The sequence below is a fragment of the Macaca thibetana genome, chromosome 3 (genome assembly GCF_024542745.1).
Source record: "Macaca thibetana thibetana isolate TM-01 chromosome 3, ASM2454274v1, whole genome shotgun sequence".
Classification (NCBI taxonomy): Eukaryota; Metazoa; Chordata; class Mammalia; order Primates; family Cercopithecidae; genus Macaca; species Macaca thibetana.
The window spans coordinates 20,892,776-20,907,738 of record NC_065580.1 but is presented as its reverse complement, the minus strand read 5'-3'; the positions used below and the strand labels follow the sequence as shown (position 1 = coordinate 20,907,738).

Below are 14,963 nucleotides of genomic sequence, written 5' to 3'. Positions count from 1 at the left end.
TCATGTATGTGGATCTCACTTTTTCCAAGATTTCAAGAGTTACGCTGGCAGTGTGTTACCACTGTTTCCTGAGGTGTTAAGTGAGGTATCAGAGGATAGTGTTTCCATATCAATAAACTCTCCTTTATCCAACTTGAAATTCCACCTTCCTCTTGATGCTGCACCCCCAGATCCACTCTCACACCTGCTCTCCACCTGCATTGCACGTGGTGTCTCGGTGTGTAGTTCCCTCAGTGTATCACCCTCTGCCTTTATTCAGCCAGGAGATCTCATAAGGGATAATATCCAAAATATAAAAGGAACTCCTACCTTTTTTTTTTTTAGACAGACTTTTGCTCTTGTTGCCTAGGCTGGAGTGCAATGGTGCGATCGATCTCGGCTCACCAAAACCTCCACTTCCCGGGTTCAAGCCATTCTCCTGCCTCAGCCTCCTGAGTAGCTGGGACTACAGGTGTGTACCACCACACCCAGCTAATTTTTATATTTTTAGTAGAAACGGGGTTTCTCCCTGTTGATCAGGCTGGTCTCTAACTCCCAACCTCAGGTGATTCACCCCCCTCAGCCTCCCAAAGTGCTGGGATTACAGGCATGAGCCACCATGCCCGGCAAGAACTCCTACCTTTTATATTTAGAAGGATATATTCTAACGTGACTCCATGGCTGTGAAATTAGTCTCTCTACCAAGTGATATTCACTGGAAACCCCCTCTTGGAACAACTAATTATTGGTCTGGTGACTAGGAGGCAATATGCAGGTAGATCCTGCCTGGAGCACATGTTCCAAGGCAGCAGCTTCTGCGTCATTTTCAAAAGACATGGGGAATGCTGGACATTAACATGGAGAAGCAGTGCTGGATCATTTCTGCTGATTTACCTTCTTCCTTCTACCTAATTCCTTCTTGCCATGTCCGATATGCTACTGATGCATCCATTTAATTTTAGATGTCTTACCAGATTTTTGTTTTGTTTATAGAATTGCTGTGTTTGGTTCTTTCCTAAATCTTCTAGGGTACTTTTCATAGTTTCCTGTCCTCTACAGAGATTTTCACATTTATTTCTTTGTTTTTAAATTTAATTTTTTTTTAATAGAGATGAGGGTCTTCTGTCACCCAGGCTGGACCGCAGTGGTGCAGTCGTAGCTCACTGAAGATCTCAACTCCTGGGCTCAAGCAATCCTCCTGCCTCTGCCTCTCGAGTAGCTAGGAGTACAGACAGGTGTACATCACCGTGCCTGGATAATTTTTTAATTTTTGCTTTTATTTTATTTTATTATTTTATTGTAAGACAGGGTTTTACTATGTTGCCCAGGCCAGTCTCAAACCCCTAGCATCAAGCAACCCTCCTGCATCAGCCTCCCAAAGTGCTGAGATTATAGGCATGAGCCACCATGCCCAGCCTCAAGTTTATTTCTTTAATCAAAACAATCATAGTTATTTTAACTTTGGACTAATAATTCCGATTTTTTTTTTGTGGTATTACTCTGTGACTGAATTATTTCACTTAGTATAACGTCCCCCAGGTTCATCCATGTTGTTGCGTATTGCAGAATTTCCTTCTTTTTTGAGGCTGAATAATATTACACTGTTTATGTACCACATTTTCTTTACCTGCTCATCTGTCAGTGACCATTTTGGTTGTTTCCATATCTTACCTATTGTGAACAATGCTACAGTGAACATGGAAGTGCAAATATTTCCTCAAGATAGTGATTTTATTTCCTTTGGATATACACCCTGAAGTAGGATTGCTGGATCATATAGTAGTTCTATTTTTAATTTTTTTTCTTGACCAACATGGTCTAATATATCTTTAATTTTTTTAGGAAACTCCATACTGTTTTCCATAGTAGCGGCACCATTTTAAATTTCTACCAACAGTGAACAAGAGTTGTAATTTCTTTACATCCTCACCAATAATTGTTATCTTTCAGTTTTTTGATAATAGTCATCCTAATGGGTGTGAGGTGTTATTTAATTGTAGTTTTGATTTGCATTTCCCAGATGGATAGCGATGTTGAGTATCTTCTCATATACCTATTGGCCATTTGTATGTCTTCTCTGGAGCAATGTCTACTCAACTCCTTTGCCAACTTTTTAATCAGGTTAGTTTTTTCTTTGGGATGTTTTTGTTTGTTTTTTGTTTTTGTTTTTTTGCTATTGAGTTGTAGAAGTTCCTTTTAATTATATCTGGGATATTAACACCTTGTGAGGTATATGGTCTGCAAATATTTTCTCATATTCCATAGGTTGCTTTTTAACTCTGTTGAGTGTTTCCTTTTCTGTGCAGAGGCTTTTTAGCTTGATGTAGTCCCAACAACCTATTTTTGCTTTTGTTTTTTGTGCTTTTGGTGTCATATCCAAGAAATCATCACCTACCCCAACATCATGATGCTTTTTCCCTTATGTTTTCTTCTAGGAATTTTACAGTTTCTGGTCTTAAAAATCTTTAATCCATTTTGAGTTGACTTTTTGTGTATGGTGTAAGATACAGGTGCAATTTCATTCTAATGATAGTTCCAATATTAGGATCTATGGTTCTGTTTAGGCTCTCAATTGTTTCTGCCAGTCTTCCTTTATGGAACTTTGTTTTCTGGGGTACCTAAATTCTTCAACTGTGTGCAGGTTAATACTACTTTAAAAAAAGTATTTGTGAGCGTGCATCAAGGGTGAAAAACAAGTATTTTCTTTCAGACAGCATTTGTGTGTGTTTGCTCCAGGTGCCCTGGAGGCACTGCTACCCAGTGACCACATTAAACTGGTCAGCAGACTCTGGTTACATAGGTTATGAAATCTCCCAGGGACTGGAGGTGGCCATAGCCTTTCAGGGAGTTTTTTACTTAACTTTTTCATCTCCTGCACTTCTCATTTCTGCATTCAGACTTTCCCATAAAATTTAGTTTGAATTAATAAATGCCTACTGTCTTTTCAGCACTTTTTAAAAGTTTTAATCTAGTTTTGTTTCTTTGGTTTTTTTTTTTTCTTTTTTTGAGACAGGGTCTTGCTCTGTCACCCAGGCTGAAGCGCATTTGCATGATTATGGCTCCCTGCAAATTCTGCCTCTCAGGCTCAAGCGAGTCACCAGACCCGGCTAATTTCTGTAGTTTTTATAGAGATGGGGTTTTGCCATGTTGCCCAGGCTGTTCTCAAACTCCTGGGCCCAAGCGATCCTCCCACCTCAGCCTCCCGAAGTGCTGGGATTACAGGCGTATGCCACCACGCCGGCCTAATCTAGCATTTTTAATTTTCTTAAGTAGAAGGAGATGCTGTCAGTCATTTTAGGAAGCCGGATTTTTTTTGTTTTACTGTTCAGTGGGATTGTCTTCATTGTGGAATCAAATTTTTATATTTTAGATTCTCCTATCATATCATTTATGTGGTATCCTATTTGATCTTTCTGATTTTTTTTCAAAACTGGTTTTCCTAAAAAATGTGTCAGAATTTATGTAAAATTTCTTTGTGCCACATTTAAGAATTACAAAGTGTGGGCCAGGTGCAGTGGCTCATGCCTGTAATTTCAGCACTTTGGGAGGCCGAGGCTGGCAGATCACAAGGTCAAGAGATTGAGACCATCCTGGTCAACATGGTGAAACCTCGTCTCTACTAAAAGTACAAAAATTAGCTGGGCGTGGTGGCGCGTGCCTGGAGTCCCAGCTACTCAGGAGGTTGAGGCAGGAGAATCGCTTGAACCCGGGAGGTGGAGGTTGCAGTGAGTCGAGATCACACCACTGCACTGCAGCCTGGCGACAGAGCGAGACTCCGTCTAACAACAACAACAACAACAACAAAGAATTAGAAAGTGTGGTCCTCATGTCCACAGTCCCAACTAGTTCCTCCATATTGATTAGAATTAAGTATAAAATAGTAATACATCTCACTGCTGCTTCTGCCTTCTGAGGGACAATATTTTTCAGCAAGTATATAAATATAAACATATAAATAAATAAGTCAATAGTAAATATCCAGCTTTTAGAAGAGACTCCGCGGTGATAGCTGAATAATTGCAAGATTTTCACTACTATAACTTGTTTCTGTGCCATAATCCTTGTTAAATGAGTCATCATCCAAATATGCAGCACCATGGTGGACTACACTCCTGCCTTAACCTTGCCTTTACCTCTTTCTTTCCTTCTTTCTTTCCTTCCTTCCTTCCCTCCCTCCCTCCCTCCCTCCCTCCTTCTCTCCTTCCCTCCTTCCCTCCTTCCCTCCTTCTCTCCTTCCCTCCTTCCCTCCTTCCCTCCTTCTCTCCTTCCCTCCTTCCCTCCTTCCTTCCTTCCTTTCTTCCTACCTTCCTTCTTTCTTTTTTGAGACAGAGTCTCGCTCTGTCACCCAGGGTGGAATGCAGTGGCATGATCTCGGCTCACTGCAACCTATGTCTCCCAGGTTCAAGAGATGCTCCTGCCTCAGCCTCCCAAGTAGCTGGGATTACAGGTGCCCACTACCACGCCTGGCTAATTTTTGTACTTTTTAGTAGAAGCGGGGTTTCACCATGTTCGCCAGGCTGGTCTTGAACTCCTGACCTCAGTTGATCTGCCCGCCTTGACCTCTCAAAGTGCTGGGATTACAGGTGTGAGCCACAATCCCTGGCCATACTTTCTTTATCCTAAATGCTCTCCTCTGTAATTCATTTTTTGGGTTAATCTTTGAAAATACAAGCGCCTACTTTAATATGTATTTGTCTGGGGCACCCTTCATTGTGTACTTTAGCTCTTCATTTAAATGATCAGTTCCAGCCCACAAAATCTCAGTGATGTTTCTGAGATTCTATTTACCATCTAGTATTAAGCTTCATGTATTAATAATATATATGTAGAGGGAGGCCAAGGCAGGAGGATCGCTTGAGCCCAAGAGTTTGAGACCAGCATGGGCAACATGGCAAAACCCCATCTCTACAAAAATGTTAGCCAGGCATGGTGGCACATGCCTGTAGTCCCACTTACTCGGGAGGCTGAGGTGGAAGAATCACTTGAGCCCAGGAGGCCGAGGCTGCAGTGAGCCATAATTGTGCCACTGTACTCCAGCCTGGGTGACAGAGACCCTGTCTCCAATAATAATAATAATAATAATAATAATAATGTAGATACTTGAGAATGAAAGTAGATGTTTATTTTCTTCCCTGTAAATTTCTGGACACCATGCCTCACTTCCCCTTCCCACTGTACTTTGGTTGTCACACTTGTCATTCATAACATCTCATTTTACAGGCTTTTTCTGGCCTTTTGACTCAATTACTCTCCAAGTCCTATTAGTCATGTTGTTAATTAACCAAACAAATATTTCTAATATTCCTGGAATGTGTGTCTCCTCCTCCCAGCTATTTGATATTTGTGACTATGAATCTTATAATATCATCTACGTAGCCAGTTTGTTAATTTTTCGTATCCTCTTATCTTCTCTATAGTGACGACTTTCAGCTGAAGCGGCGGGGGGCAAAAATACAATATATGCTCCCAAAGCTTTCTGTTTCCTGCCCAGGACTATAAAGTCACTAGAAATACATTTCAGATTTATTCTCTTGCTCAGCCTACAACAAATCAATAGCTGTGGACCAGAGTTCATATGTCTGATGTGATTTGTCCAGCATTTGGTTAGAACACTAAAGAAAGCACAAGTAGTTGACCAACATTTGTTGAGCAAGATCAGAACAATCAACCTTCAATACCAAGTCAGCGCAAATCAGAAAATAGAACTAACCCTCTCACACAACACACTCTCTAAAAGATGCTTTGAAAATTATATTTGATGAGACTAGATGTTTGTCTTCAGGGAAATCTCATTGCTGTTTCTCATTAAAAAAATGTAACAAAAATGAAACACACTCGTATTTAAATGCCATCAAAACCGAGGCATAGGGATTTCTGTGGAATCTGAAAAATGGTGTCTTGCTCTATTTTGTGTGCTGTAACAGAATGCTTGAGACTGGGTAACTGATAAAGAACAGAAGTTTATTCTCTTACAGTTCTGGAGGCTGGAAAGTCCAAGATCAAGATGCCAGCAGGTTAGGGCCCAGTCTGTCTGCCTCCAAGGGTGCACCTTGAATGCTGCATTCTCTGGAGCGGAGAGACACCATTACTCACATGACAGAAGAGTGAGAACCCACTTCCACAAGCCCTTTTTAGGGTGGCATTAATCCCAAACTCCTCCCATTAGGCCCCACCTCTCAACACCGTTTTTTACATTGAAGATTCAGTTTCAACATGAGTTTTGGAGGGGACAAAAATAATCAAACCATAGCAAATGAAAAACCAGTGTTCAGGGGACAGGATATGCTCATTCTTAAGTTTAATGTGAGTTAATAAAATGAACAAAGATGTAGCTACCAAATTTTATTAAAATATATCCTAAAACATAAAATGTTCCTCAACAATATTTTTCCTCAGTTTTATTGAGACATAACTGACATATAATAAACTGTCCATATTTAAAGTATACAATTTGATGAGTCTGACGTATATTCATCTGTGAGGCCATCACCACAATCAAAATAATGAACATAGCTATCAACTCTATAAGCTTCCTCATGCCACTTTGTGATCCCTCCTCCCACCCACACTTCCCCGACTCCCAACCCCAGACAATCACTGATCTATGTCTGTCGCCACAGACTGTGATTCCATTTATATAAAATGCTAGAAGAGAAAAACTGAAGTATTTATTCTTTTTGGGCTGGCTTCTTTCACTCAGTATAATTATTTTGAGATTCATCCATACTATGTGTTGTCATCAATGCTACATTTCTTTTTTTTTTTTTTTTTTTTTTTTTTTTGAGACAGGGTCTCTGTTGCCCAGGCTGGAGTGCAGTGGCATGATCATGGCTCACCACAGCCTTGAACTCTCAGGCTCAAGCAATCCCCCTACCTTACCCTCCCAAGTAACTGGGACCAAAGGCGCATGCCACCACACCCAGCTAATTACTTTAATTTTTGTATAGATGGAGTCTCCCTATGTTGCCCAGGCTGGTCTCAAACTCCTGGCCTCAAGCAATCCTCCTGTCTCAGCCTCCCAAAGTCCTGGGATTACAGGTGTGAACCACCACACCAGGCCTACTTCATTCCTTTTTATTACTGAGGAGTATTCCATTCTGTGGATACATCTCAATTTGTTTACCCAACCTTTGATTTATAATTTAGCCTTCTTCAATCAGCTCGTGCCCTCCGATAAAAAAGGCTTCCATGAATTCTCATGTCACAAGAAATATCGATCAAATCACATTTTGTTTGTTTGTTTGAGATGGAGTCTTGCTCTGTCACCCAGGCTGGAGTGCAGTGGCACAATCTTGGCTCACTGCAAGCTCCACCTCCCAGGCTCATGTAATTCTCCTGCCTCAGCCTCCCGAGTAGCTGGGACTACATGCACCAGCCACCACGCCTGGCTAATTTTTTGTATTTTTAGTAGAGACGGGGCTTCAACGTGTTAGCCAGGATGGTCTCAATCTCCTGACCTCGTGATCCTCCCGCCTCAGCCTCCCAAAGTGCTGGGATTAAAGGTGTGAGCCACCGCACCTGGCCCAAATCACATTTTTGATGCCACAAAGCTGAGGGCAGACCTGGGACAGATAGTGTCTCCCACTGAGGAAGGGGAGGCCCCTGGGAGGTCAGTTTCTCCTGCTGCTGAACACCATCTTCCAATCACAACAGCAAGGAATTGGGAATGTGTCATTCTAGCTGTAAAGGAACGTACATGCAAAGTGTCCTGATTAATGATGATTAAAGGAAAGACCATTTCTCTTTTCCCCAAACCCAACCTCTTTGTCACTTCAGACCCCTAAGGGAGCCTGTGCAACATCGGTGAAGGTTGCTATTGACACAGGGTACCGACATATTGATGGCGCCTACATCTACCAAAATGAACACGAAGTTGGGGAGGCCATCAGGGAGAAGATAGCAGAAGGAAAGGTGCGGAGGGAAGATATTTTCTACTGTGGAAAGGTGAGATCTTGCCTTCAGCCTCCAATGGGGACGGTGAGAAGGTTTCAGGTGTTCATTTTATTATTCATCTTCTGTGTGTGTGTGTGTGTGTGTGTGTGTGTGTGTGTAATTGCATTCATGAGTACGCAGTACTTAATAACAGTTTGGGTTGTTTCTTTGTTTAAAAGATAAGTGTTAAAATGAACCAAAATCATGTAAAATAGGATTTTCGACATTCTTGTATCATATTAATGAATTATTTATTAATTTGGGAGAAGTAAGCAGAGTAGCATTTGGGGGAGAGAAAGAGGGTTTTAAAAAAGTACTTGGCTGGGTGCAGTGTCTCACGCCTCTAATCCTCACTTTGGGACGCTGAGGCAGGTGTTTTGCTTGAGCTCAGGAGTTCAAGACCAACCTGGGTAATATGGCAAAACCCTGTCTCAACAAAAAAAAAAAATACAAAAATTAGCCAGGCATGGTAGCTTGCACCTGTAGTCCCAGCTTTTTGGGAGGTTGAGGCAGGAGGATGGCTTGAGCCAGGGAGGTCAAGGCCGCAATGAGTCATGTTCATATCACTGCACTCCAACCTGAGTGACAGAGCAAGACCCTATCTCAAAAAAAAAAAAAAAAAAAAAAAAGAATTTGAGCAAATGTAATTAACTCAGAAATGGCATTTAGATTTTATTTTATTTTTTTTTTTGAGACGGAGTCTCGCTCTGCCGCCCAGGCTGGAGTGCGGTGGTGCGATCTCGGCTCACTGCAAGCTCCGCCTCCCGGGTTCACGCCATTCTCCTGCCTCAGCCTCCCGAGTAGCTGGGACTACAGGTGCCCGCCACCGCGCCCGGCTAATTTTTTTGTATTTTTAGTAGAGACGGGGTTTCACCGTGTTCGCCAGGATGGTCTCGATCTCCTGACCTCGTGATCCGCCTGCCTCGGCCTCCCAAAGTGCTGGGATTACAGGCATGAGCCACCGCGCCCGGCCTAGATTTTGTTTAATAAAAGCAAACAAATGTAAATTTAAAACAAAAACAAGCTCATAAGGTCACCAATCCAAAAGCCAGCTATATGGGCTTCCTGGGCAGGCACATTATACAAGCCTTTCGCTTAATGACTCATATTGTAAGAGTCATTTCTCACTATGATGGGGCTAAAGTTAGCATACAAGGAAAAGGTGGTCAAAACATGCTTTAAATTGTCCTTTAACTTTAATCCTTTAAATTGTCCAAAAAGTACAGTTGTGAATGGAAAGCAATATTCGTACATATACAATGTCAATATGGGCTGTATGTAATAAAGCATACGTGGGCGAAATATTGGTGTTTACTTAAGTAAACAGAAATAGCATGTGCAGCTGAGTTCATGTAATTGCCTCATCAGGATTGTCTTCGCTGCAGTTCAGCAGCACCTGAGAGGCAATGTGGGGGTGATTGAGTGCCCAGACTGGTACAAGATTGCCCAGGTCAGAGGCCCAGATCTGTCACTATTGGCTGAGTTGCCTAGCATTTCTGGACCTGAGTTTTTTTTTCTCTGTAAAATGGGGATAATAATGTCAACTATTTCATAAAGTTGTTTTGAGTTCACATTTACAAAGCAGTCACACCGAACCTGGTACAAAGCTAATACTATGTATGTTTGTTGAATAAAAGTAAATTAAAATATCATCAGCCTACGCCCAGGAATGAAAAAAGAAAGTAAATTAAAATATCAAACAGAATTTCCACTTAGAAGGGATTACAATAGTAACACCAAAGGGACCCAGAGTAGCCATCAAAACACATGTGACACATTTTTCCACTACTCTCTTCATGTTACATTTTCTCTGTGTTTTTAAGGCGAGAAAAAAAATCATTGTCCAACAGAGGAAAAAAATTAGATTTTACCAATTTTGCTTGCCCTTTCTGGTGACCAAAAAAAGTATGATTCAGGCCAGGTGCAGTGGCTCATGCCTATAATCCCAGCACTTTGGAAGGCAGAGGAGGAAGCATCACTTGAGGTCAGAAGTTTGAGACCAGACTGGCCAACATGGGGAAACCCCATCTACTAAAAATACAAAAATTAGCCAGGTGTGGTGGCAGGTGCCTGTAATCCCAGCTACTTGGGAGGCTGAGGCAGGAGAATCGCTTGAACCCGGGAGGCAGAGGTTGCAGTGAGCCAAGATCAAGCCACTGCGCTCCAGCCTCAGTGACACAGCAAGACGCCGTCTCGAAAAAACAAAAGAAACAAAAAAGTATGATTCTAAACTTATATGCCCCCAAAAAATCTGTGAGCAAAACTGATAATCCAAAAGATGTACTAATTTGTCCTGTGGGTATGAGCAACCTTGGCACCATATGTCTCAGACACCTAAGGGTACACATGCTCCAGTAGGATCAACCAAACCTTGATCCTTCATTATGTAATAATGCCTTAGTGAAAGAGTAACTTAATTGCTCTGGGGTCTAACTAGGGCCCAACAAGAACAAAAGATCAGTGAAAGCAAATGTAAATCTGTGCACTAATTTAAATTTTCACCAGGCTTTCACACCACCTGTCACAATGCGAAGGACCCGGTGAAGCCACACACATAACCATATTCCTTGCTCATTTTATCAGAGTGGCATGACAATAAAGTATCAGGCTAGGTCAGGACATCTAGAACATTGCGTAACCCTAGTTATACAATGAGGAAAAATGCAAGCACTAAGGATCAGTTAGGAAATTCGCCCGGAAATGGGAAAGACTGCCATCAAATTAGGTACTCTGTGGTCAGGAGGATCTGTAAGTCTCTTGTAGTAGAATTGCATAAAATTATGTCTGGAGATGTGAGGGCGATCTGGCTGCAACATCTGTCACCCCATTGGTCACCAGGGCTAATTCAGCTGGTCTGGCTGTCTGGGCAATTGTACCTCTTGAATCTGCACTCTCAGCAGAAGAGGACGGCTTTCCCTGATGAAGGAGGAGGGTTTCTAGGTCAAGGGTATGTGAGTAGCTGCACTCCCCTGCTAGAACCTCCAAACAAGCTCTCAAGCTAGGCTCTGAGTGTCAAGAGTTTTATCAGCTCATCCTATACTCAGATGACACTGCATCACAAACATGTTTTTGTGAAATGAAATGTGTGAATAAAATGTGTACAAGGGGCCAGGCACGGTGGTTGATACCTATAATCCTGGCACTTTGGGAGGCTGAAGTGGGCAGATGGCTTGAGCCCAGGAGATAAAGATCGGCCTGGGCAACATAGTGAGACCCCTATCTCAAAAAAAAAAAATGTGTACGAGTGCTTTACAAAGAAAAAGGGGCTGCATTATTGTAAAAATCGTGTGAACATTAGTTAATGATCCCTCTTTGATTCTTTCAGCTATGGGCTACAAATCACGTCCCAGAGATGGTCCGCCCAACCCTGGAGAGGACACTCAGGGTCCTCCAGCTAGACTACGTGGATCTTTACATCATTGAAGTACCCATGGCCTTTAAGGTGAGTTCAGATGCCTAAGTCAGGTCTCTGCACCCTGGCGACCATCAGCCAATAGCTATGTGCATGAAGCTAGCTTATTACTTAGCACCACTGAATATTGTGGTGTTTTGTTACCATAGATCAGAGAGTACTGACCTAGCCTGACAAATACCCAAGAAGATTATGTTAGCAGACTCAGGCTTGGTTTCCAAGTTTCTTGATTTTTTAATTCAATGCAATTTCTATTATACCATGTTTTTACAACTATAGTTTAAGCTCTCTGCATCAAACCAACATGTAGTCCCCTCACCGTAGCCCAGCCTTGAGACGCACACCCTTCTTCCCACTCACACAGTCATAATCTCAGCCCTCATCCTCACTTTGTTCATGTTGATTCTTGTTCAAATGTCAGATTTCTAACCTAAGTCTTAAAAATTTGGAAAGACCCAGTGTACATGTATGTGTTGCTTAGCGATGGGATACATTCTGAGAAATGTGTCATGAGGCAACTTTGTTGTTCTGCAAACATCACATAGAGTGTACTTATACAAACCTAGGTGGTAAAGTTTTACTTACCATGGTAGATGGCATTACTTTTGTAATAACATGAATAAAGCGCAAACACGTTGTGCCTAGATGGTATAGCCTATGGCAGACTTAGGCTAGATAGCCCAGCTGATTGCTCCTAGGTTACAAACCTGCACGGCATGTTACTATTCTGATTCTGAATACTGTAGACAATGTTAAAACAATGGCAAATATTTGTGTATATAAATATAACATAGAAAAGGTACAGTAAAAATATGGCATAAAAGATAAGATACACCTATACCTGGCACTTACCAGGAATGGAGCTTGCAGGATAAAAATTGGGTGAGTGAGTGAGTAGTGAGTAAATGTGAAGGCCTAGGTCATTACTGTACATGACTGGAGACTTTATATAAACACCGCACACTTAGGGTACACAATTAATCAAATAATAGTTTTTCTTCAACAATAAATTAACATTAGCTTATTGTAACTGTTTTTACCTTATAAATGTTCTAATTTTTTCAACTTTTTGATTCTTTGTAATAATACTTAATAATAACACTAATACTGATTACTTTTTTTTTTTGAGACGGAGTCTCGCTCTGTTGCCAGGCTGGAGTGCAGTGGCGCGATCTCGGCTCACTGCAACCTCCGCCTCCCGGGTTCAAGTGATTCTCCTGCCTCAGCCCCCGGAGTAGCTGGGACTACAAGCAAGCGCCATCATGCCAGGCTAATTTTTGTATTTTTAGTAGAGACAGGGTTTCACCATGTTGGCCAGGATGGTCTCGATCTCCTGACCTCATGATCCACCCACCTCAGGCTCCCAAAGTGCTGCGATTAATTACTTAATTAATTACTTTTTTAATAACATGAATAAAACATTATTTGACCCCTGTGTCACTGCCTGACCAGTGTCTTACGTTCTCACACCTGTATTCCCAGCACTTTGGGAGGCTGAGGCAGGTGGATCACTTGAGCCTAGGAGTTCGAGACCAGCCTGGACAACATGGTGAAACCCTGACTCTACAAAAAAATATACAAAAGAATTAGCTACGCTTGGTGGTGCACACCTGTAGTCCCAGCTGCTCAGGAGGTTGAGATGGGAAGATCACCTGAGCCTGGGGACATCGAGGCTGCAATGAGCCATAATCATGCCACCGCACTCCAGCCTGGGCAGCAGAGTAAGACCTTGTCTCAAAAACAAACAAACAAAAAACAACAACAGAAAAAGAATGCTATGATTCAGAAACATTTCCTTTAAAAGAAAAAGAAAAGAATGCCTGACACTGGGTAGTAGATAATAAACAGAAATGTATTGGCTCAGAGTTCTAGAGGCTGGAGAGTCCAAGACCAGCACCTCACTAGGGCCTTCTTGCTATGTCATCACATGCTGGAATGAGGCAGGGCAGAGAGCACAAGAGGGCACCCCTCCTCATCTGAGCCCTTTTTACAATGTCATTAATCCATGACTGAACAACTCCCATTAGGTCCCACCTCCCAACACAGTTGCACTGGGGATTAAATTTCCAACACATGAATTCGGGAGGACACATTTAAACCACAGCGATTCCCAATAAGAAAATCCCGATTACCAAAGTCAACAAAGACTTTCATCCTGCCAAACCCAATAGACATTTTGTCCTCCTATTATTTGATCTCTTTCAATACAGTTGACTACCAACTCCTTCTGTAAACATTTTCTTCTCACGGTGCTCATGACATCTCATGACCTTCCCACGGTCTTTGGCAGCTTCTTCTCTGCCAGCTTCCAAATGTTGTTATGCCCAGTCCTCTACCCTCAATATTCTTGTCTTACTAGCTACACTCTCTCTATAGGTGACTTAATCCAACCTTGTGTATTTGATACCATTTTACATGCTAATGACTCCCAAATTTTATCTGTAGTATCTGTAGCCATGACCTCTCTCTGAGCTCCTGACTTCTCTGTTCAACTGCCTGCCTCAATATCCACTTGAATGTTTAATGACCATTTCAAAGTCAAAATATCCAAAATGATATTCCAGATTGCTAGCCCCAACCTCAGGAAATGGTTACCACGACCCACCCAAGGTGTCTGGGAATCATCTTTGATTCCTCCCTATCCCTCATTTCCACCACCCTACCTCATTTCCAAGTCAACATTAAGGCATGCTGGCTCTACTACTTGTTCATGTGCTAATCTGTTCCCTTCTTTTCCTCTCTACTGCAGTTGCCCCAGTCCCAGGCACCATCAGCTCTCCGCTATTGCATATAGCACCTTAGGCTGAGTTCCCCAGGAGCAGACCCTGAGATGAAGAGAATGCATACAAGAGTGATTTATTTTGAAGTACAACCAGGGAAAACTGATAAGCGAGTGGGGAAATGTGGCTGAAAAATAAGAGGTTAAGCAGATGTGAGGTAGAAAGCAGAGTCCTACAGAGAGCAACTTAGGCTAAATGTCACAGAAAGCTCTGGACACAAAGTTGTTCACATCTCAGAATTACATGGTCATGGGGCAAAGAAACAAATATTGATACTTGCAACTTTAGCTCAAAGGCTGCCCCAGCAAGGGGAGTAGGGTGTAAATTCCCGGGCACATCTAATTGAGTAGATACACAAGTCCCAGTAGCCTGAGGTCTGTCCTCTAACAGATGCAGGTGTCAGCTGTACAGAGTGAAAGGACAGTACACACAAGACAGGTACTGGCATCCCAGCGGGCATGGGCAGGTGTCTTAATCCAGCTGGGCCGCTACGACAAAATACTTTAGACTGGGTGATTTAGAAACAATAGACATTTATTGCTCACAATTATGAAAACTGGGAAGTCTAAATTCTATTATTTTAATTCCCAGGTATAAATAAAATGAATTACATTTATTCTTTTTTTTTTTTCAGCCAGGAGATGAAGTATACCCTAGAGATGAGAATGGCAAATGGTTATATCACAAGTCAAATCTGTGTGCCACTTGGGAGGTAAGTTCAAATGTGCTTCTTATTTTAAAAGACTATATTTTTAACACTGTGATCTGATTATTCCTGTCATATTTATGGAGAAAGATGCACTCTTTTCTTCCAATGAAAAGTAACAGTCAGAACAGGCATTCCTAACCGTAAGTACAGG

General features: G+C 42.0%; 1 protein-coding gene across 1 annotated transcript in view; it reads left to right on the top strand.

The window, feature by feature from the left end:
* The window catches only part of AKR1D1 (aldo-keto reductase family 1 member D1), a 37,975-nt gene that overhangs the window by 4,838 nt on the left and 18,174 nt on the right, over window positions 1–14,963 (top strand). The window contains exons 2-4 of the mRNA XM_050785014.1: window positions 7,756–7,923; window positions 11,237–11,353; window positions 14,738–14,815. Of these exons, the coding sequence (XP_050640971.1) occupies window positions 7,756–7,923; window positions 11,237–11,353; window positions 14,738–14,815 (363 nt within the window). The remainder of the gene's footprint in view (window positions 1–7,755; window positions 7,924–11,236; window positions 11,354–14,737; window positions 14,816–14,963) is intronic.